The 27,960-nt window shown below is 48.3% G+C and overlaps 1 protein-coding gene across 1 annotated transcript; it reads right to left on the bottom strand.

Moving 5' to 3' along the window:
• Nucleotides 1–3: 3 nt before the first annotated feature.
• On the bottom strand, nt 4–27,943 carry daam1b (dishevelled associated activator of morphogenesis 1b). Its single transcript, XM_035524228.1, is given in 27 exon segments — nt 4–1,451; nt 1,933–2,103; nt 3,306–3,437; nt 3,540–3,600; nt 4,681–4,788; nt 4,954–5,122; nt 5,380–5,468; nt 6,834–6,940; nt 7,222–7,306; nt 10,480–10,577; nt 10,780–10,809; nt 11,708–11,815; nt 11,944–12,255; nt 12,492–12,679; nt 12,795–12,853; nt 13,052–13,190; nt 13,513–13,630; nt 13,717–13,783; nt 13,876–13,979; nt 14,162–14,272; nt 14,385–14,718; nt 15,269–15,363; nt 15,845–15,916; nt 22,288–22,377; nt 27,759–27,848; nt 27,850–27,882; nt 27,884–27,943. Coding segments are annotated over 27 exon segments (3,243 nt in total). The 3' UTR covers nt 4–1,238.
• Between the last annotated feature and the right edge of the window lie 17 nt (nt 27,944–27,960).

The following is a 27,960-nucleotide window of genomic DNA, read 5'->3' as shown; positions in this document are numbered from 1 at the left end:
AAATAACTTGAATTTTCTCCAATTTATTCACCTTTAGGTCCATCTTACAATGGAAGGCATTTTTTTAAATTACAAAAGACCAATGGAAGCATCCCACACTGCAAAAGGAAACTTTGTCACAACATAAAACTAGACCTTGGATACGAAGGTTGGACCGTATCCGGCAACGAGGCGCTGTAGGCGAAAGTATTGCATCAGTTCGGTTAGTCGTTTTCAATCAGTCAACATGTTACGGCACAGGCCTGACAAAACATCCCAGCAACATAAATGCCCAGAGTCTGCACCGCTGGCCACCCACAGTGTCTCGTACGGCGGGGCTTGGGCCTGCACTCAAACTTTAGCATGTGTCGGACAGCCGACGCGATTCCGTATAATGCTGTAAATGAGCAACCCATAACCCTGGTTACTGTAATTAATATTCAATAAAAGCACTCTATATAAAAATGGTCCTTAAAAGAAAAAGACAAAAACAAAATGGGGTTGGGGGTGTTTGTGGAGCTGCTTTACAAGCGTTGGAACTTTATAGGGCTGGTTTTATTCTGAAGCAGGTTAGAACGTTGCTAGCCGTCTTTCGGACTAGGGCTGACCCTGATCCTAGCTCGGACGGAACTTGGCGGAGGGCGGCCTGCACGGATCCTCGGCATGGAATGGCGTGAATCCGCTCGCAGTCTGTGATTCTGCACGCCATGTCTAGGACACGCGGACAGGCAAATTGTGCTTTGGTGTCGGTTGCTTGTGATGCATGGAGCGATAGGACAGTAGGAGGACGGTGTACCTCTGCTTTGGATCAGGTCAAATCCAGATTTGCCTAGTTTTCGTTTTGTGTTTGGAGTCGCTAGTCTTGGCACGCCAGGACCAAGGTAACATCTCCAAATCCGCAAACCGCTAAATGAGGTTATTTTGGCAGCCATAGTCTCAAAAGCCCGGTCTCTTCCTTTCACTCTGTCGCCGTTCGTTTCCAGAGTCAGTGGGAGAGCAAACACTCCCTCCAGAGACTTGTTATATGACCCGTCCTTTCAATACACCCTTGACTTATGCTTTGTCCACTGTACAGTACGTTGTGGAGGTAAGGGCTGCTCTCCCACTTGGTCTCACCGGGAGGCAGCATTGTCCTGTCTGGGAAGAGAATGGTTTTGGAGAGCATGACTGAGGGCACGGGCCCTGGGTGGAGTGGGAAGTCCCAGAACCGCGTGGCTCAGCGGTCGAGCTCTGGGATCAGGCCGAAGCGGACTCGAGGCTCAGAAGTTGAGCTTGGTGATGGGCCGTTCCCGGCCCGTGTCCGTGGTTTGGCTGTTGATGCGCTTGCGGTTGCGTTTCATCTTGGACAGGTCCTTGTCGAACACCTCGCCGGAGCGCAGCGCCGACACCAGGTCGTCGAACTCGCCGCCATGGTCCTCCCCGTTCTCCCGGGCCTTGCGGGCCTTCCTCTCCCGCTCCCTCTGTTCCTTTAGCTGTGGCACAGGGAGACGAGCAGCATGATGCAGCGTGCTGAAGCGCCAAGCACCCGGACAGGGCACAGTGTTCACACAACAGGCCCGGCGTGGCTTCTAAACGTTTTTTAATAGTTAACAGTCTATGCCTCAAGGTTAAGCCACAGGTGTCGAGCGGGTTGGGCTTAACGTGCACTATGCAAAAGGTGAACGCATGATCAGTCCCAACTGAACAAAAATTATGGAAAGCAAGCTCGTCGTTGGCTCGGTATCCAGACGCATCTTTTAAGGGAAAATGCTTTTCTAATGGAGACTGGCAGTAAGCAAACTAATTGCTCTCAGTCACATGGTACTGGGTGAAGTGCGCAATTAACAGCAAAAACAGGTGAGTGACTGTTTGTGGCCACATTAAATCATCTGATTGGTTTTAGATATTTCACAATATTATTCAGCAATTTATAAAACATGGAAGTGACCCATTTCGCTGTGTGTGCGCGCGCACCTGAGTCTCCATGCGCGCACGCCGCTCCTCCTCCTCCTTGCGTCGCCGTATGTTCTCATTCTCCTGCCGAGCTTCGCCAAAGGCCTGCAGGAACTGGTCGAAGATGCCGAAGAACTCGTCTGGCTGCATCTTCCTGCCGTCTTCACCGAAGTGCCTGACCACCTTCACGAACTGCGGGACACGGGGGGGAGGAGCTTCGCGTGAGCCGTGGACTCGCCTGGGACGTCTGCACAGTGCAAGCGCAGACCATCACAGCTGACGAGCCCCACCTTACCAGCCTCGCGGGTTCAGCTAAATCAGGCTATCCAGCTCGGTCCCCTCCAGAGTAAACATCATAGCATATGCTGTAGATTCAGAACGTTACTAGCCATCTAGAACACGTGACACTAAAAAGTAGGAACATGTAAAACCGAAGAAAAACAAAGTAAAGTGGAGATGACAGAGAACCAATCACGTGGAGACTAACGAAGTTGAGGCAAGTAAACCGCGTCACGCACGGCTGGAGTTCTCCTGCCAGTAGCCCAGCTCTCGTTAAGTTCGGTTTTACTGGCGGCTGATTACAATCTAAACCCGGGGGAGCACGTGGGGAGAGGGGACGCGACCAGGGGACCAGTGAAGCCTCACGCTGCCTCTCTGCAGGTGAGGACAAAGCTAGGCCTTCACACAATTCCTTTGATGTGCCTTTATCGCTGCCATATGGGCCAGAGCATCTCTAGGGCGGCGTGTGCGGAGGCACAAGGCTGCGCTTCATGTTGTTTACCTCCTTCCATCTCTCCATCTCTCTGTCCTTCTAGCGCTCCTGCTCTTTTTGGATCACGTTTGCCACACTGAAAGGCCAGAGTGGGGTGTAGCCAGCAGACGGGGGGAAACGCTTCCACGTACGATCCTTGGATGTGCGTCATGTGAGCCAGTGGAAGTAGCCAGAGACTTAGTAAAGTCCTTACCAAGTTGCCAAACGTTGAGAGAAGTACTCAACGTTTGTAAAAAAAAACCACGAAAACACCGCAGTTTTAAACTGAACACAACCCCAACATGTTGACACATAAGCTATTGTCCTGTGTGTCCGGAGCTGGTGTAGTGTACACCAACACATTACGCATTATGACTTCCTTCAGCACGTATGTGTTAGCCATGCGTCCTGTTCCGCCTCTACGTCCCGCGAGGCCCCCGGGGGCTGGGAAGAGTGCCGAGGTCACTACATAGGAAGAGCTCACAGCGAGAGGTCAGAGGTCAGCCCCTGCACTCTGCAGGGAGAAGCACAGGCTTGCCGCAGCCTGTTTCTACAGCTGGCCTCCGAAGGAAACGTGCGCCTCTCGCTCGACACCTTACACACACACACACACACACACACACACACACACACACACACTCACCAGTTCCTTGGCTTCATTGAGGGAGTCTTCCACATCGGAGAAGCTAAAGCTGGCGAGCGTGACAAACTGGCTCACCACCGACACAAACTTATCCCCCGTCTCCTGAGGACGCTTCTTCTGAAAGTCCAGCTCCTGTACGCGATAAAAGATCAGAGAGGCGCTCAAGCATGGCCAGAGGGAGGCGGCCAGGGCCCCCGAGAGCTGAGAAACAGATGGAAGCGAGGCAGCGCTTACGCTCTCCACGCTCTTCAGACCACTGCGCAGGTTGGCGATCTCCTTCTCCAGTTCGGTCATGCTGCAAAGGAGACATGGGAAGGCCCGTGATGTTCATACCACGCAGTACACCATGTGAACAAAACCTAAACAGAAACGGCGCGTGTTGCAACAGTGATGGCACTCTAATCAGGCCCCAAGCGTGTGAGAGGATGGGATGGGATGGGAGGTGGGGGCTCTCATCAGAACAGGGCCGCTGGGTCCGTCCGCAAAGCAACCTATTTTAGTTGCCCCACAAGCGTGCCGCTCTGCGCAACAACCGAAGAGCCGACGTATCTGCTGGATTCGTTTGCGCACCTTCATCGTGCGTCATTACATACGTTTATCGGGCGGCGCTTCACAGATTGCGGCGCGGACATATTTTAACGAGGCGACGCGGGGCCGTGTGAACGGTGTCGTCAGACCGTCTGAACAAAGCACGTTCTGTCTGGGCCGAACAGACAGAGTCAGAGAGCGATCTGAACGCACTCCCTGTCGAGCCAACAAGTGATATCAGCCGAGGGCTTGGTCTTGTGAGCGCTTCGCATGCGGGTTATTTAGTCACCCCCCTTCGCTGTGGCACTCCCGCCGACAACAGTCTACGTGTGCTTGGTCTGCGTGGAGAGCACATCGATGTGAAGCATGATGCTAAAGAGAGTCGAGACAGCTGCTCTGGTGCAGCTCCTCGTCCCAGTCTGGCCGCGAGCCCATTTCTAACTTTTGTCCCAGTCTGGCTGCAAGCAAGAATTCGGTCCTAAATGCTTTGAAACCCAAGCCGGTCACGCCGTGCTCGGCTGAAGGTGTTGCCGATCGGACGGCCCTGGCTCTGCTCCATCTGCCACGGTGGCCGGGACTCAGCCCCTCTGGGGAGAGCTTCCACGTTTCAGCACCTCGGCGGGCCCAAACCTGGGCTCCCCTTACCTCACGCCATGAATTAGGGTCTCACTGGGCATATGTGAGCAACGCTGGATACTGTGGCCCACTGCGTAGATTTGAGCACAGCCAAGGAAGCCAGCAAGACCACACAAAAAAAATTACATTCCGAAATCCATTTAGTGTAAGTAGACCTAAAAGACCCATAAACATCAGCCCAGTGCCACAGCTTCCCACTGGCCAGACCTACTTGACTTTAGCGGCTTCCGGCACGTTCTGTAGGTCTTCGGGGAACTGCATGACTTTGGGGTACTTCTTCTCCAAGATGGTGATCAAATAGTGCAAGAGCGTGATATTCCTGCAGACAACGGAGACGAGAACCTTTAGAACACCGGATATCGCCGAGAAAAGAGTGTGCTGGACACCTCGACATATTCAAAACACGCTACACGGCCAACGCGCAGCTACATATCGCGAGAAACATTTTTACCCACAGCGCTTTTAACTGTTAAGGCTCCCTTACTTGTCGATGCTGGACTTGGTGTCGGCGATCTTGTTGAGCGAGGACACTTTGAAGCCATATGCGTTGCCTCTCTGACCCTTGTTCATGTAGTTGCCGAACGCCAACACCACCTCCAGCAGCTGCTTGAGGTTCCGGCTGTGCAGTACCTCTCTGGAGGCCTTGCTCAAGGCTGGCGAGCAAACCACACACAACGTTCAACAGCACAAATCACCACAGATGACTACAACCCATGACTTCAACGGGGACCATCGTCAACCAGTTAAGAATGTTTTGAGTTAACACTAGTATGTAATAATATATACAGTAGACATTTAATTTTGGTAACATATTAACCAAGGTAGGTAGATGTCTATGTAAGCAATGTCTGGTTCAGCTACAAATGCAGATGGTTTAGGGACTTGAAGGCAGAGACACACAGATGCATACCTTCAACTTTGGGCTTTATCTCTGCAATCCTCTCTGCAAACTTCTTCTTGAAGTACAGAGACTGTAACCTCTGCTGGTAGTGGCTTATTCTGTTAGAGGGAGACAGCAGATGGAGAACAGGACTTAAGAGTGGGTCTTAGCAGAGTGAAAAGAGCTCTCCATGTTGTGCATAATAAGAGTTGGAAAGCTAGAATGAAAAAGCACTGGCCTGCTGCGTGTACGGGAGGATCTCAGCAGAGAGGTGGGGGGGGGGGGTACTGGCATACATTGCCAGTGCATTTTAAATGGCAGAGGAAAGACTGAGTATCCCAGGAAAGGAAAAACAGTTCTCGACCCCGAGAGGTAAACTTAACACACCGGCGTAAAATTCGGCCCATCTGTGTTGGTAAATGGCTTCACACAGTAAGCGGGACTGAACACTAAGGAGAGAGGGTTCCTGGACGGAGGGTTCACCTGTCCTCCTTACACACCTCCCCCAGAGCAAACACTTTAACGAGCCGCATTTACCTTCAGCTCTTCATGCCAGAGTGCGAGAGGCTGTCGCGAGGACGAGAAGAAAGCACGTTCGTTTAGTTACGGCAAACGCCGGTGCGGAACGGTCCAGTTGTGATACCAGATCAACACGCGGCAAAGGGCCCCAAGCGCCTTCCTTTCATTGCTGCAGGAACTAGAATTCGCAGATGAAATGAGGGCTTCGTAAGCGTGGTGCAGAGTAAGAAGTTTGGCGTAATAAAGGTGGCTGTAGTGTCGTGGGTGGCCTTCACGGGCGGGATATTCCCTCGTTGTGGCTGGGGTCTGAGTCACCTAATCCGTCACGCGTTGGTTTGAGCCGGATGGCACCACACGAGTTTGGAGCCAACAGAAAAGAAACTGCGCCGCGTCTAAATCGGAGAAGAGGCGGAGTGCGGGCCTCTCAGATGAAGAGCTGGGTTATCCTGTCTTCAGGGAAACGTCCAGTCTCCAACACTCAAGATACTTTTGCTTCCACCTCATTGATGAAGCCAGGCTGGAGCAAACCAGGATTGAATGCAATCTGTATAATTTTGCTTTGGATGGACAGTTTCCATGTTTTGGAGGTGCAGCAGGCCAGAGCAGACTACCAGAGACCAGTGTAACGAAGGAAGCTTCTCTGGCTAGAAGACGCAACCTCTTATGAAGAACTGATGATGGAGAGCAGTGAAACAGCTTTGGGGTTGTTCCGTCATTTTATGTTGATTTCATGCTACTCAAGAAATCAGTTAATCAGTTATCTGAGGATGTTTATGCTAAACCAACTAAGAGCAGTCACTGTGTATGCTTATTCTATTTTCCTGGGCTTAATAAAGTTTTTTTTATAGGTTCTGGAAAGGTTTTTGATAGTATTCGCCAGTGCAGTCTGATGACCTTCCAAAACCACAGCTGAGGAACAGTACGCTATAGGCTACAGTGCAGAGCTCAGCGTTCATGAAGCCTACCTGCTCATCTCGTAGAGGAAGCGATCGGCCTTGGCCATGCGGTCTAGTTCGTGCTTGTGCTCCTCAAGGAGATCCACGTCACTCTTCTCTGGGACAAACTTCAACATCTGCAGCGCAGGAGGTCACCACACTGAGCAAACAGCTCAACAACCACAAACACTCCACTGTCCACACCATTACTCACATTTGCCACTGACTGGGGAATGTCTGCATACTCATACATACTCATACGTGTACAGGAAATTAATCAGTGTTTCAGTGTTTCTGCATCATGTACCAGCTGTGTGTAGAGATCCTTCAAAGCTAGACGCCCCCCATTTTCACTTATTTTGACTTATTTTTTCGTTTCTAATGGTGTTTCCCATCGGCACTTTTCCTGACCACATACCTGCTCCAGCATGTCCTTGGGCAGATCTTCCTGTTCATCCATAGTCAAGATAGCCCTCTTTATTTCCACATTGGAGAGTTTCAGTCTGGAGCAGGAAACGGAGATCAGACAGAAATACAGTACAGATAACTGACACCAATTCTGCCCAAGCCTGTGCCTGTGCTTCTCATGCAGCATTTTAACAAACACTGTCAAGTTGACATCAGACCGCAGCATCCAGTTCCTCTGACCCACTCAAATCCAGATAAAGGCCCCACTCTGTTGTGCTCCAAAACCAATGCTACCCTGCTGGCCTTCAGAGACATGTGAACTGATGCACACTCTTATCAAGTGTGTCAATCTCAGGGCTCTTGTTCCAACATATTTGTTCTAACCACAACGTCAATTTCCAGATCAAATCACGTTTCATAACCAAAAGAAGTCAACAAACAGATCACGTTACCTGCAAGTAAGTTTGGGTTACAAATAATGTGTGATTACTCATAATTATGGCTTTGAATTTTTGGTTTTGAATTCTGTCTTTCCCGTCTAAATATGCCAGTAATCCATTAGAGGTGGGTAGAGCTCCTTGGTGAAACCCTGGATGAACCGGTCAATTAATGAACGGTTAAAACGCTAGTCCCAATTTTATTTCGGTTGTACACTTGGTGAAGGTTAAACGGAACCTAAAGCAGTGTGATGTAGGCATGCAGTGATCATGACAAGCTTTGCTAGCACATGGACAGAGGGAAGTGGAGCGTGAGAGGACAGCGGGAAGCAGAGCGTCGTGGGAGTAGAGAGGGAAGCAGAGCGTCGTGGGAGTGGAGAGGGAAGCAGAGCATCGTGGGACTGGACATTTGCTGACATTGAACATGAGGAGCACTGCTGTTGCTGCAGGAAGGCGCGCCAAGCCGAAACAGATCGGGACCGGACAGCTCCTTCTGTTCCTCTGCCAGGGATTGGGGCGGGGGGGGGGGGGGGGGTTTCCGTGTGCGAGGGACCGTAAACCTCAGACATTAGGTGAGCTCTTCTATACATGCTCCAGCCAGATGGGGCTTCAACACACAAGAGCATTCTCTGGTGTCTGAGTTCCAATTCCTTTCACAATATAGAAAAAGGTGAAGGCTTTCTTTTCACATGCATCACACTGCCCTTGATTCAAGTTCACATGCAAAGCAGCATTATAAAGCTAAGCAGATCTGCATTTGATGGTCGCTGAGCTCACAAGAGGGAGGTAGTATTAGTGGTCCCGAAAGGCACCCTAGATGGTCATAAAAAACAACAGAACACTGCCAAAATGGTCTAACTGTGACAAAAGACAATGTCCATGGCTTCAAACAATGTTGTCATTACCGGATACGTTTTTATAGTTTCCTTCACACTTCCAGTAATTTTTTTTTTTTTATGAGCCACTGAAAAAACACAAAAATGGAAAACTAATCAGGAGGCACTGGACCACTCTCCTAATAGCATTCAGTTCCACCAGAAACACGACATTCACTGGCGCTGTGGCTGTCTGATTGGGTGGTCTGTGCCATAGTTGGGGTGTGACGGAGCAGACTCTCCTCCTATGGCTTTAGTGACTCTTTACAGATTGTTAGCGGAGCGCAAAGGGAGCAGGGACCGGAAGCCATGCAGGGCGTGGAGGGGCTGGCCGATCACTTCGCTTAAGCGGCACACCCACTGGCATGGTGACAGAGAAAGTGGAGAGAAGGATTGTGGGTGGTGAGGGCAGACGTGTGCGGGCTAATGAGATGGCTGACCAAGGAAACGGCCTGTCAAAATGTGACCAGGTCCACACATGGAGAATTCCCATCCAACTCCGGATTCGGTCCATCTGCACAGTTTACAAAAGCACCACATACCACTGCCATACACCACACTGTTCGGTAACATGTTCGGTAACACGCACACGCGTGCGCCACCGCGCACAATTGACCACAATTGACCAATTGAACGCTTCCTGCCACTGACCTGTCGCTCGTTTCCAAAATCCCTCCTTGATGTGGAATACTTATTCTGAGCCAGAAAAGCCCTTCGTCACCCCTCCCCCTTAACCAAACAAGCCCCGGGAAATGCTCAGTGCCATTTTGGTTTGCTTCATGTTGTTTAAGTCAGAAACATTTAAACGCACTTTTGAGAGCAGAGCTGCTCGCAAACGAAGCCAAACCACATTCAGTTAGAGGCCAGCCTGGCTTCCCAGACATGATGAGCTGGGTCCAACTTCTCACACCACAAAATAAAAAGGTCACAGTGTACTAAACCTCTCAGTGATGATCCAAGATTACCTACCATCAGACCCTCACACGGAACACACAGAAAGGCTTCTCTTTTAGAGAAAGTCCAGCCAAAAAATTAAATTCACTCTGTAAAATGACTAAATTCTGCACGGATTCCCCAGGCACTTGATTTCAGGTCTTTGCCAGTCCGTTCACACCTGTGAAAGCCCATAAAAGGGTGGAAAGAAAGCTAAATTGTAGATAAATCAGTTTTGAAATTCTAGCAAAAGGAGCAAAAAGAGTTCACAGTGTATCTTTCAGTCACGTTTGCTTTTCCTCAGGTAATGGCCTGCAAAGACCTACCTAAAACATTTAGTGAGAGAATAAATCAAACGTCTTCACGTTCTAGTTTCTAAGGGAAACTCTATAAGGAAGCATTGAATGACCTCAAGTAATTGCACGCTTCAACAGTTCCTTGACAGTATGCAGGAATATACATACAAAAAACATACAAATGTCAAATCTTTTGAAAGATCCTATTTTGTGCTGGACCCATGCCAATCAAACAAACAATGATTCAATCTATGCTACAAATGAAAGAGGAAATGTTTACAGAAATTAACACAGTCCCTGTGTTTACATTAGCTGGAAAGACAGCAAAACAAAAGGCGCCGAAATGCTGAAATGTCACTCCTGGCAGAGGGCAGCACGTTTCTGAGCGTGAAAAATGATTTCTCTGCTTGAACGAGATGCGGAAAATATAAATACAGAATTTCTTGAAGGGGAGGTAAGGTTCATTTGCAGGACCTGTGGTACATTGTGCTACAAAGAATTCAGGGAAATCACCTCACACTAATAAAGGAACCGAGAGCCTTTCTGTGACTGGAAATAACACAGCAGTAGCGAGGTGTTTCCATGGAACCCCAGAAGAGAGACAATTAAACCGAGCACATGTTCACAATTTTTACATACAGGATATATGACCTCACGTCTGGAAGCCAGAAGGTTCTTCAGACACCCCTGAGCGTAGCTGCCAGCCGAGGCTAAAAGCATCACTCACCTTGAGAGCAGGATGTTGCAGTTCTGGGCACGCCGGCCATCGATGACAGACAACTCTTTGACTTTCTTTGAGCTCAGCGCGTCGTCCTCGGCCTCTTTCTGTAGCGGGTTTCAGAACACAGACGTATTACACCTCTTCTGCCTCATCAACATTATAATTGTTCATCGCCTCTTCAGTTCATTAATAGCCATTTCTAGCCATCAGGTTGAATATCAAACTCTGAGCTATACCGCTTTCAAAATTCATACTATTAGTAAGGCAGCAGGCAAAAAACAGTGGCGTTTTCTGCAGTGAACTTACCCGTTTGCTGTTATTGACCATAAAGAAGTCCTACAGCGCAGGCAAGAAGCAAGGAAGATGCAGCATACATTAGAGAGAGAGCATGGTTGGTAAATTCAGCCACAACAACAGGCTAGTGCACGAGATGAGGTGAATGGGGGTAATGCACGAGGAAGGGGAGGGTGTGCGGGGAAGCAGGGCCTGTTTGGGCCGGGCCACTTCCCACGCTGCCTGCGTGTTTAACCACCACACGGCAGTATTCAATACTTCGGTCACGCACTGCAAATTACACGGGCATACTTTCATACTTCTCACTCGGAGCCTTGGGGTACCTGTTCATAACAACATCAACGTCACAGTGCAGGCAGTTATTTAAAGCAAATAAACAAATAACGCAGTGGTGGGCATTGTGGTTAGAAAGCAGCTTTCCAGTGTCACTACTGACTTCACATAAATGTAACTCAGAAATAGGCATGCTAGCAGGTGTTTGGATCAGTTATTGTTAGACAGTAAAAGTGACTAATGTGCGGTACACTTTATGAGCATGGTAATTATGAAAGCACAGCAAATCGGGCACATTGTAAGCATTCTTTCTCTCTCCGTAACAGAAAGGCCCTTTTGAGTTATATGCATGTGAACATTTTTGCCAAATACTACTACTCAGATTCATTTAAGTGAACAGTCAAATCTGGCCACAAACAGTCAGTTTTGCATCAAGAACTCTTCTGTTTTGCCTGGCAACATCACTGTGGCGGATATACATTGTAAACATAATGTCTATTAAAACTCCACGCCTGTATTGCTTTGTTAAGGGTCTACTACTGGAAACTACAGCTCAGCCATCAACATCACACAAACATCATGCACGAGTGACTGCAAATACTTTGTCATTGGACCTTGAACAGGAGGTAAGAGAGAAGCAGGAACATGGTCACATTCAGGTTGATACCTGCTGTCTCTGGTACGCTGAAAAGGTCTTCTCGATGTCTGCCAGGTCTAAGATCTTGAAAACCTTGCCGTCATCAAGCTCAGCCCACACTGTTCCCTCAAGCTTGTTCTGTGAGGAAGGGAAAGTTTCCACAGTTGCATCTAGAGCTACCAAAAAACAATTGGATCTATTAAAATGGGAATGTTTCTGTCCTCTTTTAGAGCGAGGCTTCCCATCCTAATACCAGGTAGCCCCACCTCAGACAGCTTGGCCCAGTTGAAGGACTTAAGCGGATTGGACGGCTGGGGAATGTTCTTCTTCTTCAGAGCCGGACCCGCAGGTGCCCCGGGAGGAGGGGGCGGCCCGCCCAGAGGAGGGCGGCCGGGAAGTGGCGGGGGGCCCCCAGGTGGAGGGGGCGGAGGAGGGGGCATCATAGCACTGCAGGGTGGAGGGGGCAAAAGAAGGGGCATCGTGCCCCCTGGAGGTGGGGGAGGAGGTGGGAGAGTGAGTGGCCCACCTGGGGGTCCAGGTATGAGGGGAGGACCACCTGGTACGATGGCTGCCTGCCTCTGAAACACAGGGCGAGGAATCCAAATTAGCAAAAGGGCAAGGAATGTGTTTGATTTAGCAACTGAAATTATCAGCAAAATCCAGGAGGAAAAAACAAAGCAAAACTGCAGAGCAAAGTCATTGCGAGATACAGTCTGATTACAGGTATAGTGCTGATACAGCTAGATAAATATAAAGAATGGCGTAAACCTGGTTCAAAGTGTATAAGAGACCAGTATCTGGACATTGAGTGTACCATGCTGAGGTCATGCAAACGGGCACTGAGCTCCGCCACTTGCTGCTTGACCACTCGGTGTTCTCCAGCTTCTTTCTCCAGCTTCTCCTTCATCTTGTTGAGTGTCTGCATCATTTCCTCTTTCTCCTGTGTCTTGGCGTCGCACTCACGCTCCTTCTTCTCCAACTTCTGCTGGAGCTCATGGTGGTCTGTCACATATGCAGATCGACTGGTCAACGGGAAGCTAACGGCGATCTCTCTGTAGTTCTGGACATGGTTTTTTACTAGAAGGTATGAAGGTGAAATGGGAGAGAATCTACAAACCTTTACGCATCTTCTCGGCTTGTTCCTTCCACTGTTTGACCTCATTTTCATTGACGAGCCTGGAATGAGATATGTAAAATGGTGACGAGATTGGATCCTTGCATGTTCATTGCTAAATCTCCCTGAACACACTCTCTTGGTTCATATCAATGCTGTTTTTACTAAGCACGTAAGAGTATCTTGAAAGTAAAGGTTGACTGAACACTAGCATAATCTTCAAGGAAAAAAAACATGGAAAGGTAAAAGCTGAAACTCACATTCGAACCACATTCTTGACATTAAAGTTTTCTAAAGGGGTGACGTCGGGGTCATGACCCTTGTCATTCTGCAGGACCATCTGCTGGACAATGCGGTCAAGAAGCAACCAGTACTGCACCGTGTTCCCACTCCTTTTATCTACAGACAACAGTTTCAAAAGATATTGATTATGAACATAGTAATCTGAAAAAAGATATTAACACTGTGCTTTTACTAATTGCATGAAGTACTGCAAAGTACCAACAATTGTCCTTTCTATTTTAATTGTCATTAAATGGCCTCCAGTACAGACAATCAAATGGTAAACCAAAATATCATTTAGAATTGAATGTACTATTAATACCTTTTATGCTCACTCAATAACCTGATATTAGCTTTATTCAGAAGGCAGTAGTATCATTAGTTTACCTAGTTCACAAATACAGAGGGGAGGGAGGATGAAAATGAAAGAACGACTCACAAGGCATAAGCAGGCAGTGGTGCAATATGGACATAAAGTGGGGGTATGCTTCTGTGTGAGTCATCTTCTTGCGTATGAGGTCAAACACCTGACTAGCACTTTTAGTGTCTATATGCACCTGAAAGGAGGACAAACAGTAGTGTTCATTTCACTGCAGTCAACAGGCGTCGCACACACGAGCAGCCGAGCTCCGCGCCCACTTACACTGTCGAAGCGTCGGGATAAAGTGAGCTCGTCGTCGTTTCTTAGCATTTCAAAGTAATCCAAGTGCCTGAGGAAACAAGAGGCAGCGTAGAGGCATGGTCAGCGACCAAAAGCCCCGTCTTCAGTGCGGCAAAGTTTCTGTTTCCGTCTCTGACTTACCGGTCCAGTGTAGAGTTGTCGTGCGACCTGAGTTTATCGATGATGGGCTGAATCCCCAACATGAGGAACTCGTATCTCAAATGTACCCTGAACTCGAGACTGGCCTGTGAGTCCAAACACATTCAGACATACGCACCAGGTTTAATATGTAGGTATGTAACTTTTCAACATGTGCAGGAGTGTGGGGCCATATAAACACCTTAACGAGGACTTACAGCTGTGGAATATTTACATAAAGCAATTAAGTAGAGAGAGAAGAACAATCAGACTCTTAGAAGGTGCTCACCTCCCCAGCACCCTGGCTTAAAACGGCATTAATGAAGGACATGATGGCCGTCTTCAAGCTGACCTCATCCCTGTACCGGCCCGTGTTTCGGTCCAGATCGTTCAGAAGCATCTACACAGAGGACAGTTTGAAACACCATACAAATATAACAAAACCACCAAAACATGAGCAGTGCTTGGACTAACTCTACCAAATGTGACCAAAATCTCTATCCGCTATCCACCTGGAACCGCGTCCGTTCACTGGCAAACTTCTGGTAGTGCAACATGGCCTCCAGGGCTTTCTTATGACCCCCGGGCACCAGGCACACGGCTCCCAGGATCTCCAGCACGGCCACCTTGGTCTTGAGGTTGTCGGTGGCCAGGCTCTGGGCAATGATGTTGATGCTTTCCGAGTGAGAGAGCACGTGGGCGCGCCCCTGCGAGTTGTTCATCAGCGCCTTGATGCAGCCGATGAGCGACGTGTGAATCTGTGACTCCGTCGTCTCATAGTCCATGCTCTTCAGGAAGTTTAAGATGCAGGTGAGGCCATCGAGGTCGATGAACCGCGTGACAAACCTGCGACGCAAGAGGCAGGCATCAGCGGCCGCGTGGGCAGTTACATGCTGCTGCCCCCTCCTCAGCTAACACATCGTGGTGGACCAGAGAACAAACAACATATGGCACAGACAAATATCATTAGGGACAAAGCGGAGTGGCGTGCTGGCATCCCAGCTTGGCAAAAGGTCGAGACAGGAACCCGCCACCAAACACATGTGTGACTCTTATTTTATTTTCCACGCTGTTAATGACAAACAGCACAGAGCAGAACAAAGCGTGGATGGATGTAATGAGAGACCAAAGCAGTCTCATGCTAGTCAATAGATGGAAAACTTAACGACACGTTACATCGGCAAACGCGTCAATCCGGGTAAACATGGAGCAGCTGCAGCCATAGGCTCCACAGGCTGGAACTCTGTGTCAAAGCCAGCAAAGCCCAGGGCCCTCTGCTGAAATCCACCACTCCTCATCATTGAGTGCGAACAAAGTGAAGCAATAACCACCATAGAGCGGTCCATGTCAGATGTATCCTGTGTAAAATGCGTTTGGTATGCTGATGACTGCAGACCTCATAGGCTGAGTCCGCAGGGCAGTTTTGAGGCTTTCTATGGTCTTGTTGCGCTCCTCTTCATCCTCTTTTTCCAGAGCTAGCAGAGTCTTCCTCTGCGGAGGAAAGGAGCATGAGGAGCATCATACCAAAACTTGATTTGCCTCAACAATGAGGTGGGATTAAAACACTGATTTTCAAAGAGGGTAGCCCCTGTGAAATGTAATTTTTAAAAAATAAAATAAATAAATGAAGGTCTCTACAACATAGTACGCATAAAAGCATGATACACCGTGTCCAGGTTTAAAAACTACACCATGAACACGACATCTTGAGGACTTTTTTTGTTCTCAGATGTCTTTCAATTTGGAAAGAAACAGGACATCGAAGGCAAGGATAAAATTCAGAAAGAACTTCTTAGTTTGCGGTGAAGAGCTTTTGTTTAGCTGTGCAATGGCAGTAATCTTTTTATCCTGTTATTCAACTATATTCTTTTTTTTTTTTTAACTTGACATAGAATTTCGATATTTCAGTTATTAACCAAAGATAAAAGTCCTGAGTTAAAACACTTGCTCTAAGACATCTGTGCATACTTACAGCTGCCATTGAATTCAGCTGGTCGATGTAGTACTCTGGCCAGCTGGTAGCACTTTTATTCTCTTCTTGTTCCTATAAAAAAGGAAACAGGTTGGTGTGTTGGAATGAACAACATGACTTCTTGGGAGTAAAATGGGCCAAAACGCACACGGCATACAGCAACCCACAATGTACAAGGTTTTTGTTTAAGTACTGGAGTCAGGCCATCTTTGTGGACCCAGTGTTGCTCTGGGGAAACGAGGCTGTCAGCAACTCAGGAAAAGTGCCCAGACTAAGACCATGACCTAGGGGACGTGGGAACGGGGCAGCGACCTCGCGTGAATGAGCTGGAGAGAGGAGCGTCAGCCTGCAATGCATCAGCACCAGCAAGCAGTGACACGGTGTCATTTGGACACAACAGTGGGAACTGGACAATTGGTAGAAATTGAGAGAAAACTGATTCGAAGCCCAGCGGAGATGAATTGGGGGGGGGGGGGGCTGTTTGAGACAGTATGCTCCGTTAGTCACTGCCATGAATGCAGACGAACAAACTAGACAATAGGCCGGTCTCCTAAATTTTTACTGGGACATTTTACTGGCAAGCGTGCATGTTTGCATACATGTTTTCTGCACACATCAAGCATGGAAGTATACACCAATACATTTGAGAACATTTGCAGCAGAAATGAAACGGATATAAAAGGAGGGCAGCTCAAATAGCAGGCCCAGCAGGGCTGTTCAGAGACCTGTAACCTACAGCTCATGGGACACCGGAGAGAGACAGCACAGGACCAGATACAGTTAGCACTGAGCAGGATCAGAAACACCATGCTTGCTAGCAAAGCCAAGATCATGAGCGTGATTAAAAGGGAACACACACACACTGTTATATTAATAAACGGTGCATAAATAAATATGTAGTCATTCGGGATAAGATTGTCTGCCAAATGCCGTAGATATGCACGACGGTGGTCCTGAAGAGTCCAAACCTACACAATAGATACCTAGAAGGTGCAGCTGGGTGCAGCAGGACAAGCGCCAAGTTGTGCTGGCCTCTGATGCTGCAGAAAACCTGTTGGCATGCAGAATTCGCCACTCTCTACCATCTGCATTGCTGCTCAATTTCTGACTTCAGAACCAGTGCAGACTATGAATGGTTTGGGTAGTGAACTATTTGCTTTGATAGTGCAACGGTAGTGTCTTTGGAGTGGCTACAGTGCTATAGAATCATGCACAGAAGATCACCGTAGCCAACAGTGATCTACCATGATCTACCAGAATGGTCTACCATTAAAGAATATCTAATCTACATAGGTTAGGGATAGCAGTCGATGGATTATAGCAGGGGTGCTCAGTGATTAAGGTACGTGACTAGCAATGAAACGGTTGTCAGTTTAAGCCCCACCACTGCCAAGTTGCCACTGTTGAGCAATTGAGGGTAAAGGGTCTTGCTCAGGGGCTCAAGTTGCATTCAGTCATAATTGTAAGTCACTGGATAAAAGTGTCAGCTAAATGCCGTAAACATCTAAATATATGCTCAAGTCCCAGAGGATCCAGTGACAGGTAAATGGTTTCTCTGCTATACCACACCTTCTAAAGCTGGTAATTAACTGCTGAGTTTAATTAGGCATGTTGTAATGGCTGTACAAATCTACACTGTGCTAGACTCTGGGCCTTCAGGACTGGACACTCCTGGGCTACACTCTCTACTGCACACCTACTAATAAAGTGGGTGGTGAGTGCATATAAACTTGGAGAAAGGATCACTGTTCATAAGAACAGTCTCATGCTCTATAAGACTGACTACATTATGGAGGCAGACTGGATAAGGTGCTCGGGTTTGCCAAGCCAAAATCGCCTTCGCTGTTTTCATTAAGTGCTCTCAGAGCCGTGCGAAGACATAAGGCCTTAGAGCCAAGAAACCTGTGTGAAACACATGGGGAAGGACAGAATCGAAGTGTAGCATGGCTGCTAAAGTGTGAGAAATGCTTCTTACAAAAAAGGGGACACGATAAAAGCTGGGTGTGGTAGGGGGTGGGGGGTGGAAGGTATGCCCTACATCGCTCAGGGGTCTGATCGCCTCCCAGCTTTTAATTGCTGCCACGGTCACCGAGCAGGTTGGAGGGGAGAAGCCCTGGCATGGTTCCGGGGCCCCAGAGGGCATTTCATGCCCTGCCTTTACCAGGTCTCCGGGAGACTACGCCAGCTGGCCGCGGGACGCGAGAGGTACGCAGGAGAACGAGCCAAAGGCCCGGAGCATCTCGGACCTCTCGGACCTCCCCTCCACACCAGCCACTGGAGCATAATGAAAGTGGTCTTCATGCAGCCCATGCATTACTAGATACCTCTCAGCTCCCCCCTATACAAAGGCCCCAAAACCAGACTCGATCCTGTGGGTTTAGGTCAAAAGACTTGAACTGTGACCAAAACACTTGGCTAGTTGCCCAGAGTGATAGATATTCACACAACACACGAGAAGAAACTGTTCGAAAAGGATCACGGACAAAAAAAAAAAAAAAGAAGCTTGGCTAAGATTCTTCTCCATCGTTATAAACCAAAGAAACAGCCTTATTGGGAAAATAAGCAGCAAGAATCCATACAGAACACATCGTGTTTACAGATGTCTGTTGGAGTTTTAACAACACAGCCACAAATAGTCACAAATCAAAAACCCTGATGGATTATTTCAAACTTTCACTTGAATAATACTTCAAGTGAGAATAAGCACAACGGCCCCTGTCCCCTATCTGTCTGGTCTGTCATGCCTGGCAGGCTACTATGAGCTCTAGGCAGCTTTCCTCATGTGAACCTAGGACTATCCAGGCACTAAAGTGCTTGGCTCTCTGCCCAAGAACCTCGTCCTAAACAAGTGCGCGTGGCCCTGTCAGTTTCTGATCCTGACCTTTGGCCTGTACCTCTGCAGAAAACCAAAAATGGCACTGAAGCCAAGGCACGTTTGTAACTAAACTGTGACAGTAAAATATGAAGAACATAAAAAAAGCTAATTTATGAGGGAAAAAAAGAACCATGCAAATGTACCATAAAAGTTCATCAAAAGATGAAAAGTTCAAGATTCTACTAACATGGCCTAAGAAAAGCAAAAGATAAACCAAGAACATCTACATGCTGAACTCCACTAAATCTCCCAGAGTTCTAAAGTTCCTTTAATCAGCCGTTTCCAAAGTCTGTGTTTTTTTGTGTGCCTAAGAGTTCTCCTCAAACCCCAGCATTAAGCTCTACCACACGATTATCACAAAATAGATCACTTTTTCTGAAAGGGATTAGAATGCTCTGATTTCAGATCATCACAGCAGACGCGAGAGAGGAGAAGGAGAGCCAAGGCACACAGTGATTATGCTTAATCTTCCCTGGGCAGGAGCAGGCCAGCTGGGACACCTTCAGACCTGGCCAAGATCCAGGGGCTGTCTGCGGACCTCACAGCAGCAGAACACCGAGGCGGAAAAAGCACAGCACAGCATCTCCAGGACAAGGACGGAGGTCTGCAGAATGAGCCGTGGAGCGGGACTTAAAATAGTCTTCGTCCATCGCAGGGTTGGAGGACCTCTATGCGTGGTAGCTTCCTTTTAAAAATTACCCTTACCCTCACCCTGACGGAACGGGCGATCTCAAGACATGCCTTCATTACTCAAGCTTGAGGCCGTTAGTGGCACAAGGACAAGGTGCATGATTAAAGTAAGGTGGACAACATAAAAACCCTCCAGTGAAACTTTATGAAAGTCACAAGTAGAAGAGTTTTGCCTAATAAACCCGAACTATGTTCTAATAAAAACAACCTGTACAACAGAACGTCTGGGCAAGTGAAAGCCAGACGTCCGATGTTTGGGACTGTGGATTAAAGTGCGAGTTGCACGACTGTCATTACGCGCGCGCACACACAAAAAAAAACCAAAACCCTCCAAGTCTCATCATCCTTACAAAACAACGACCAGGTCCCCTTCACAGACCAGGTCTGCCTAAGGGTGACACACAGACAGGCCAGGAGTGGCGGTGTCAAAGGGTGGAGCAATGGATGCTGCGATGACGCACGCCACGCTGGGTGCAGGATCCAACGCAAAGACGCGGGCGGGCTGTCGGTAGCCGCGCGGAAGCGCCACGGGGCTGCGCGGTTATCAGGGGAGCGAGGCCGAGCTCCTGCGGGCGGCCCGGCTTCCGAAAGAACGCGGTGCACCACCGAGGCGGAGGAGGTGGCGGCGGAGATGGGAGGAGAGCACGGATGGGGAGCGAGCTTGCCAGCCCCGCGGTGGACCCCTATTACAAACAAAAGCTGCACCTGCAATGGGAGACCTTCCTGTTTGCCTTGGACGCATTGGCCTTTTCCTTACAACCCCCCCGCCCCCCGGTCTGAGGGACCAGGGCCAAACCTCTGCTCTTCTGGGTGCAGGCCAGGAATTCTGCTGACTCAGTGATACTGTTGCTGCCAGGATTCATCTCCCAGCAAGCGTGCCTCTCTACTCCCTAAATCCTGCCACCCTTCACACTTTTGCACCCTCTTGGCTTATGAACGGAAGCACCCGGTGAATACATCCCCAGAGCACTGGAGCAAGGCAGAAAGCCCAAAATCAGAATGCACCAACGCTGCTTAGATCGAGGCAGAATACCGATGAGAAAAAGGAGGTATGGGGACACGTCCACATACCCCCACATACAGAAAGGGGGTCAGAAAGTGAAAACTATCTCCCTCTGCGAACACCAGAAGGCAGGAGAGAAACTATAAGAAAGTTGGGTGCCCTATTTCATGCATAATTGTGCCCTTTTTAGGCTCCCTGTCCCAGGACAATTACAAATTAGGTCTGTAATTGGGACACCGAAAGTGTGGTTGGACAAGAAGTAAATCCTATGGTCTCCCAGTTCTTTTTTCCAAAGTAGGATTCATGACATGTAAGGACAGCTGAATTTACCTGCTGCAAAACATTTATTTAATTTGCCACCACGCCGTTTTTAACAATGCGGTCAAGGGAAAAACCATGTGGTTTATTTGCTGCATCTCCAGACGCTGCAGAAAGGCAGCACATCGACCCTCATCTCTGGGGTGAATGATCAAGGCCATCCACAGCGCCTTATAAAAAAAATAAATAAATCATCACCTAGCAGAATTAAAGGAGTGCAGAGGAGAGAAAATATGAGTCAGCACCCTGCTGGGAAGGGGATTGCTCCGGAGTAAATCAGTCTTTCCCACGGACTTGCTGGGGAACTGAGGGAGAACGAGCAGCCCTCTGCATTGTACCTACAGGGTCCGCCACCCCCCCGTATCCACTGCATTCCTTCTAGATCACAGGCAGGTCAGCTCCATGTGGGGGCCAGGCCTGAGAGAAGGGGCTTCTTCACTCTGAAACGCCGAGGTCGCCAGAAGGGAAAGTGCCGCGGCCCCACCCGTGCCCTGTATCTGCCATCTTTGAGGCAGAAGAAGGGAGAGGCAGCTCTGCACCACCCTAACAAGGCAAGCGTAAGCATGAAAACGGGACATATCGCAACTCTTCACCCCCCCCCGTGTGATGGTCCTGATCCTGGTGTCTGGCTGATGTCTGGGTTCGATTAGTTCACTGCAGACGTCACAGGTATGTCTCTAGCCGCCTATCTCCAACGCAGGCAGACATTGGTTTTTTTAATTATGAACATAAGTTTGTTTAAAAAAAACCAAAAAAAAAAACCACCATTCATGGTGCACATGAACCTAGAAGTTAAAAAAAAATTAGAAAGGTTCTCAAATTTCAGGGCCAATGTTTTTACAATTTAATTCCCTGAAGTCTGGGCCTTGAAACAAAGCTGCATCTCAACTAGACAGCGTATTCCACTGTGCCGTTCACTCATTGGCCAGAGAGCCCTGTGAACACTGGGGAAGGGAGTTCAGGGTGCAGTGATGAACTCCCAGGTGACAACTGTGTGTGAAAACTAGCAAAGACTGACCAACGTTTTATGTTTCCGCCCAACAGCGGCGGAACCCTGCCCTTCCCAAAAGACGGCTTTCTCACGGACCCTTCCGTGATCAGGATCACCCGTTAGATGAACCGTCTCATTTGGACACGGGAGCAAACAGATGGAGTAGTGTTTCACTAAGCGCTCCATTTTTAGAAGCTAGCAAACAACCTCAATGGACAGAGGCAGCGATCGTGATACACACTTCCTAACTGCTTCCGTTTAAACAAATGCCTCATCCCGTCAGATCCACTTAGATGCACCTCTCTTTGAAAAAAGGGGCCATTTCCAACCAGTGAAGTGCCCAGTGTTTGAGCTGAGAGAGAGCTTCTCTGGACAGAAGAGGGACATCAAGGAACAGCCCGTTCATACCAGAGCTGGGAGTGCTGGCACTTTGATCTGTCTTTGATTTCTCTTGAGCACTGTCTGGTCACAGCGGAGTGTCACCATTTTCCCGAGGACCAGCTGAATAGCAATTAAAGGGCACACACGCGCGCACGCACACACACACACACACACCTTTTTCTCACCTTTTTCTTGCTGCAGTAAATCTGCCATTTCTTTTCAGCAGGCAACGCGAACATGGCTTCCCTGTGCTTTTCTGTGAGGTCCAGCTCATCCTGGAAGGGGAGAGAGAAGCTTTTGACTACTCAATTACAAACCTGCAAACTTCACAACTCATCAGACAAGACGATGTTCAGCCAGTGTCTTAAACATGCTTTAATCTCACGCATCCTGCTATCGGGCAACCCCACAGGAAAGAAACATTGTTTATGGTTTTTTTTTTTTACTGCAGGCATCTCCAGTATTTCCTCTTTTTTGTGCTCAATGGGGTTGGAGGGGGAGAACAGAAAGATTTCATCAAACTCATTCGTGTACATAGTTGTGTGAACGCACAAATACCAAGCACAGTACGGCGACCATCTGCTCCACCAACAGGTTCCTTTTGCTTGGTAGTGGAAATAGCGCTCACCAATAAGTGCTGTGTTGTGGCTGGCCCTTGACAGTGGGTGTTGCTGAGAGCGCTCTTGGGTCCGCAACCACAAATGGCCTGGAGATGTTTTCCAGCTCAGAACACACAGCTGATACCACCAGCAGACCTTGCAACTATCTTAATTCTCCAGACACACACACACACACACACACGCGCCCACACACACATGCGCCCACACAAATTCCAGCAATATCTCCATGACTATGGCAGCGAAACCATGCACTTAATCTCCTTCTGCCTCCAGAGACACGGTTGTGAATGCCCCCTTCCCAAGCACGCCCTCACATTCCACGGTTCCAGATTGCGCCGTTCCCATTCACCCTGTTCCCAGAGTCCGAACGGGGCAGCTCTGCCGAAAGACTCCACAGTGAGCCGCATTGCTCCGCAGAAGGGCCTGTCCCGCACGGGTCGCCGGTCTGTCAGATTACGCCCTGGACCCTTTGCAGTTTTGCAGTGGCTCTACTCAACACTATGAACGCCCACTCTTCTTGTTGGGGCTGGGTGGACATGCCAGGCTGACATGACGCGCGTCCGATGGCACGTGCTTCAGCTAACATTCATTGCTGGGTGGCCCACCGTGGACCGGACAGTCGTTGCGTGGCAGGCCACTTTCAGTGCAGCATTAAAAACCGACATGGCAGTGGTATGTTCGTCGCTGTTGGCCTAGTACAAACTGAAATCAGTCACAGCAAAGCTGCAGGGGTTTGAACAAACGCAACTATGATAGCTGGCTTCAGAGCACTCCACCACCCAAATATATGCCATCAACATTGATCCTGAGGAGATGCTTGAAGCCAACTGTGCATGCGAACTATAGATTTTAACAAGGCATTTACAAGGTAGACACATCCAAGGGCTGATGGTGTATAAAGAACAGAAGGCACGGAGCAGCAGGCGTTCCCTCTGTAAATAACGGAAGACAGACGATTGTACGTTCGCCGCGTGTTCAGCTGTGCTGGAGCACTGCGGCCCTGCTTTCTACACTCACTTGTCTTGGTGCTGTAACAGTAGCTACTATCAAGCAACACTAAATTCACTAAAAGCCTCACATACTGTTCCTTTGGCCGTGATCCAGGTGGAAGCTTTACCATTAACACGCTGCAAGGAGAAATGTCCAGTGGGGAAACTCTGCATTTTGGCCTTCCTACGCAGTCACTAGCTGTCGGAGTTATAGACTGCTTAAAAAAAAAACCAAAAAAAAAACCAACGGAGCTAATGTCTTTCCTGTCTGGTCAGTCGTGGTGACAGTAATGTCCACGGTGGCCAGCGGGGGACAGGAAAAGCAGCTGGGTGTCCTTTCCTGCCCTGGGTGTCTGTCATCGCTCCTCTTCCTGCTAATCTCCCATCCCATCGGAAATGAAGTGCACACTCAGCCCAAACTCCACACACACACACACACACACACACACACACACACACCACTGCAAGTTTTTGTACCACTACACACACACACACGCTAAAAATTGTAGCGAGGTACACAGGGTTTCCAGAGAAACAGGAAGTTTCAGACAGAGGTCCTTCACCGGCAATGTGTCAACCGCGTGTGCACACACACACACTCACTCTGTGTAATACAATCAAAATATTCTGAATCATAATTGCAATGTGTCACCGTGCTCATCCCCACTGCCACACAGAACATCTCTGATAACGGGGGCATGCCGAGGGTTCGTCGGCCTATCAAAGCTCTCGTAACATGATCGAGCTCCTGCCCTGAGCAGCATAATGTAACAGAGGGCTGCTACATTTCAAAAGAGACCAATCCACATTTGTGGGGATGTTTTCTCTGATATGGTACTGGGACTGTCTCCTGCATGATGAACGGGCAGGTCTGTGCTGCCCTGTGATCACAAGGGCCACAAACACCACCTCCCCACAGCACCCAGCCATGCGGCATACGGAGCCAGCCCAGAGAGCAGAGAAGCCCATAGCTCATCTGTGGCACGCAGCTCAATAAAACATCACAGGGGCATGTGTGCCATCTGTTCCGCTGCTCAGAAGGACACATTTCTAACAGTAAAAGCGGTTCGGTTTAATGCGCGCATCAGCTGCCGGATCTCTCCCAGTTAATAATAAAGCATTCGCTCTGTAATTAAAACTGCTAAAATACGCATTAAAACTATGGCAACACAGCCGAAAAGGTTTAGATAACGTCCACGGCGCCTGCCACGGGATTGGGCATGCTGCACATCTCCGAGTCCTTATATGGTTCTGTCCCCCAGGTCATAGTTTATGCCTTCATCTCCAAGCTATATAAGGCAACAGAGAGCCCAGGTTTGAGTCATGGGCTTTCCACATTAAGCCAAGATGTTTAAAGCTCCCATCTGTGCCCAGTGCTGTTACCTATACAAAACTCATAAGTGAGTCCCAGACAAAAGAGCAACTTTTTAGACATTCTCCAAAGACCATCATAAATTTTTAGCATCTGTGGAAAATCTCGGGTGCCGAAAAACTTTATTATTCACACATAGCAGACCCCTTAAAAACAGCTTAAATAGCTTTATGTTGCATTCTTCTCACAAATACAGAATACAGCATGAGACAGACTCGCAAAAAAGCTAACCCACGGCAGCATGTAATTGGGATTTGCCTGATTCAGTTTAACTTCATCTACTCATTAGCCAAAGAACATTAGATTTTTTGGGTTTAGCACGCAAAGCAAATCAAATTAGGCTGCAAGAATGAATCTGCAATGTATCCCGTGAGGAATTCGGAGTTAAAAAAAAAAAAAAAGTTCTGTCAGTTCCATCACATTACTGAAGACTTTCAAAAAATATTTCAGATCAATAGTTTGTGAAACATTATTAATATGCAGTAGTTTTAAGAACCTAGGTTGGGGGTCTTCACCAGATACAGAACTATTCACAGAACTAAGCGGAATACATTTATATGTTCTGCCCATTACAAGACAGTAATTTACAACTTGAACATTTGACTCGGGCCAGAACCACGCGTGGCAAAGTCAGTGAAGCAGTAAACATCTCTGTCAAAGCGCCTAAAGCTGCTTTGTGTTGCGCATCAATTCAAACCAACATGTGGGATATGGAGGTTGAAGAGACAGCCAGACAAAACCAGGCATTAGTCTCTAGAGCACGCCAAGACAGAAGGCCACTCAATGGGGCCATTGATGTGGGCAGAGCAAAGACAGTTGACATACTGAGCACAAGTTGAGCCAACAGACCACAGGGTTGGCTGAGCGAAAGAGAGAACAAGGAAGAAGAAGAAAAATGTATGCATGAGAGAGAGAGAGAGAGACAGTGTGAGCGAGAGTGAGAGCGAGAGTGAGAGAGTGTGAGAGAGAGAGAGAGAGAGAGAGTCATGTCTTGCAGCACTGATCTCAGTTTGATCAGTCAGTAAGCCAGAATGCAATCAATTTACACAAATTAGAGAGCTCACAGGGGGGCGGGGTCTGGGTCTGGGGGCGGAATAAATTGATCATAGTGATCATGGGGTTCCACATTACCATTCATTTTGTCTGCATGCGCTACATAAGCAGTCATAACATGGACACAATAACAGAAACAAATAACATCAAGCACCTGATACATACTGCATGCTTTGCTAGAAAAATAGCTTACGCCCTTATTGGAGGCCACCATGCAGTATGATACTGGACTGTTCTTTAAGACTAAAAAGCTTCCAGTTTGTTAGAGGGAAGAAGTTCCGTGAGGTTCGGATCTTCAGAACATCGCAGAAGGCATTGGTTTAGTAGTGTGGAGAGGGAGTATTATATCTCAGAAAATGGAAGATATAATATGGAAACATTGCAAGGGACCACTGTTTGGATGATAGGACACATGTGTTGCATGCATTTCGTCACGTTCAACGGTGGGCAACAGCTGGTGTGGATGGTGGGCTTTCTTTTAGCTTTTTTACATTTCCAAATGTAAACACTAAGATGGGGGGGGGGGGGGAGCGACGTGAAACGCGGCTCGTCGGGACCACGTTCCCCAATCAGGGGTCCTGGTTCTGTGCACAGCAGACCAGGTTAGGTCAGGCTAGGTACCCCCTTGCACGACAGCAGCTGATACATGCTCCTCCTCATGTGTGCTGATGTACAAGCTTTGCAAGTCTCACAGCGTGAAGCTTTTATTCAGCCTGGGTCACAAAACATTCACTTCCAAGATCTGTTCGAGGCCGTAGCTTCATCGCGCCCAGCCGTCATCCTGTAAAAGTGTCGGCCAGTCGGTAGTTCCGCCTCACGAGTGCAGCCATGCCTGCCATGTGGTGTTGCGTTTAAACGGTTTTTAGGGTCCTGATCCCATGCAAAGTGCACAATCAGTTTTGCAACAAGCCTGAGATAAATGGTGCAAAAGCTGAGGCGGGCAGATTTGAAGTTGTGCTGTCATGTTTAAGAGGGTGCGAGCTCGAATTTGTGGTTGTACAGCCAAAATCTTTTTGCGTACAAATACATAACTCGTAAGTTCTCATATTCAAAAGCACAGATTTTGATTTAAAAGTTCTCAGATTGGATCCTTCAAGCTCTCCAGTTTTGCAACATAATTATCTCCATAGATTTTGCTGTTTTATTGACACCTGCACTGTAATTTGGCCACCAACAATTTTGCCCCATTTCAAACCTCTTGTTCTTCTTAGCTGCATCATTCTGCTTTGAAAACTCGCACATTAAAGTGCTCATTTATAGGTGGCACACACTGTTAACTGGCACACAGCCTAAATCAACAGCCTGCAGAGCATCCTTTGTAACTGATTTAGTTCATGTCTGTCCACCCCTTTAGTCTGGCCACTATGCAAAGATATACAGTATTCATACAACACAAGAACATGCAGGACTGCTAATGACGTTAAAACATGCACAATGGCATACACACACACACACACCACACACGATCACAGATGCGGCATGCGGCAGCTGTACACAGCAGGAAAAACAAAACACCTAAAATAGAATGAAAAACCCCCTACTGCACTGCTGCTGAAAACAGGACAAAAAAGGAAAATCACGTGAGAAAAAGACAAACGTGAACATCACATGAGAACACTCACCACAAGCTCAGAGAACATGGCGTCCAACTCGTCGTAGCTGGGGATGGGGAGTGTGGGCTCCATGGTCTGCAGCACAAAGTCCTCCCGCAGGCCGGTACGTGATCTCCGGGTGGTCCCCCGCTCTGGAAGCAGCAGAAGACGAAGGACATGCCACGGCCCTCCGCCGCCCGCTTGCGGGTCGCCATCGCTGCTCGCAAAAAGG

The sequence above is a fragment of the Electrophorus electricus genome, chromosome 3, assembly GCF_013358815.1.
Source record: "Electrophorus electricus isolate fEleEle1 chromosome 3, fEleEle1.pri, whole genome shotgun sequence".
In the NCBI taxonomy this organism is placed as follows: Eukaryota; Metazoa; Chordata; class Actinopteri; order Gymnotiformes; family Gymnotidae; genus Electrophorus; species Electrophorus electricus.
This window is presented reverse-complemented; position numbering and strand designations above follow the sequence as displayed.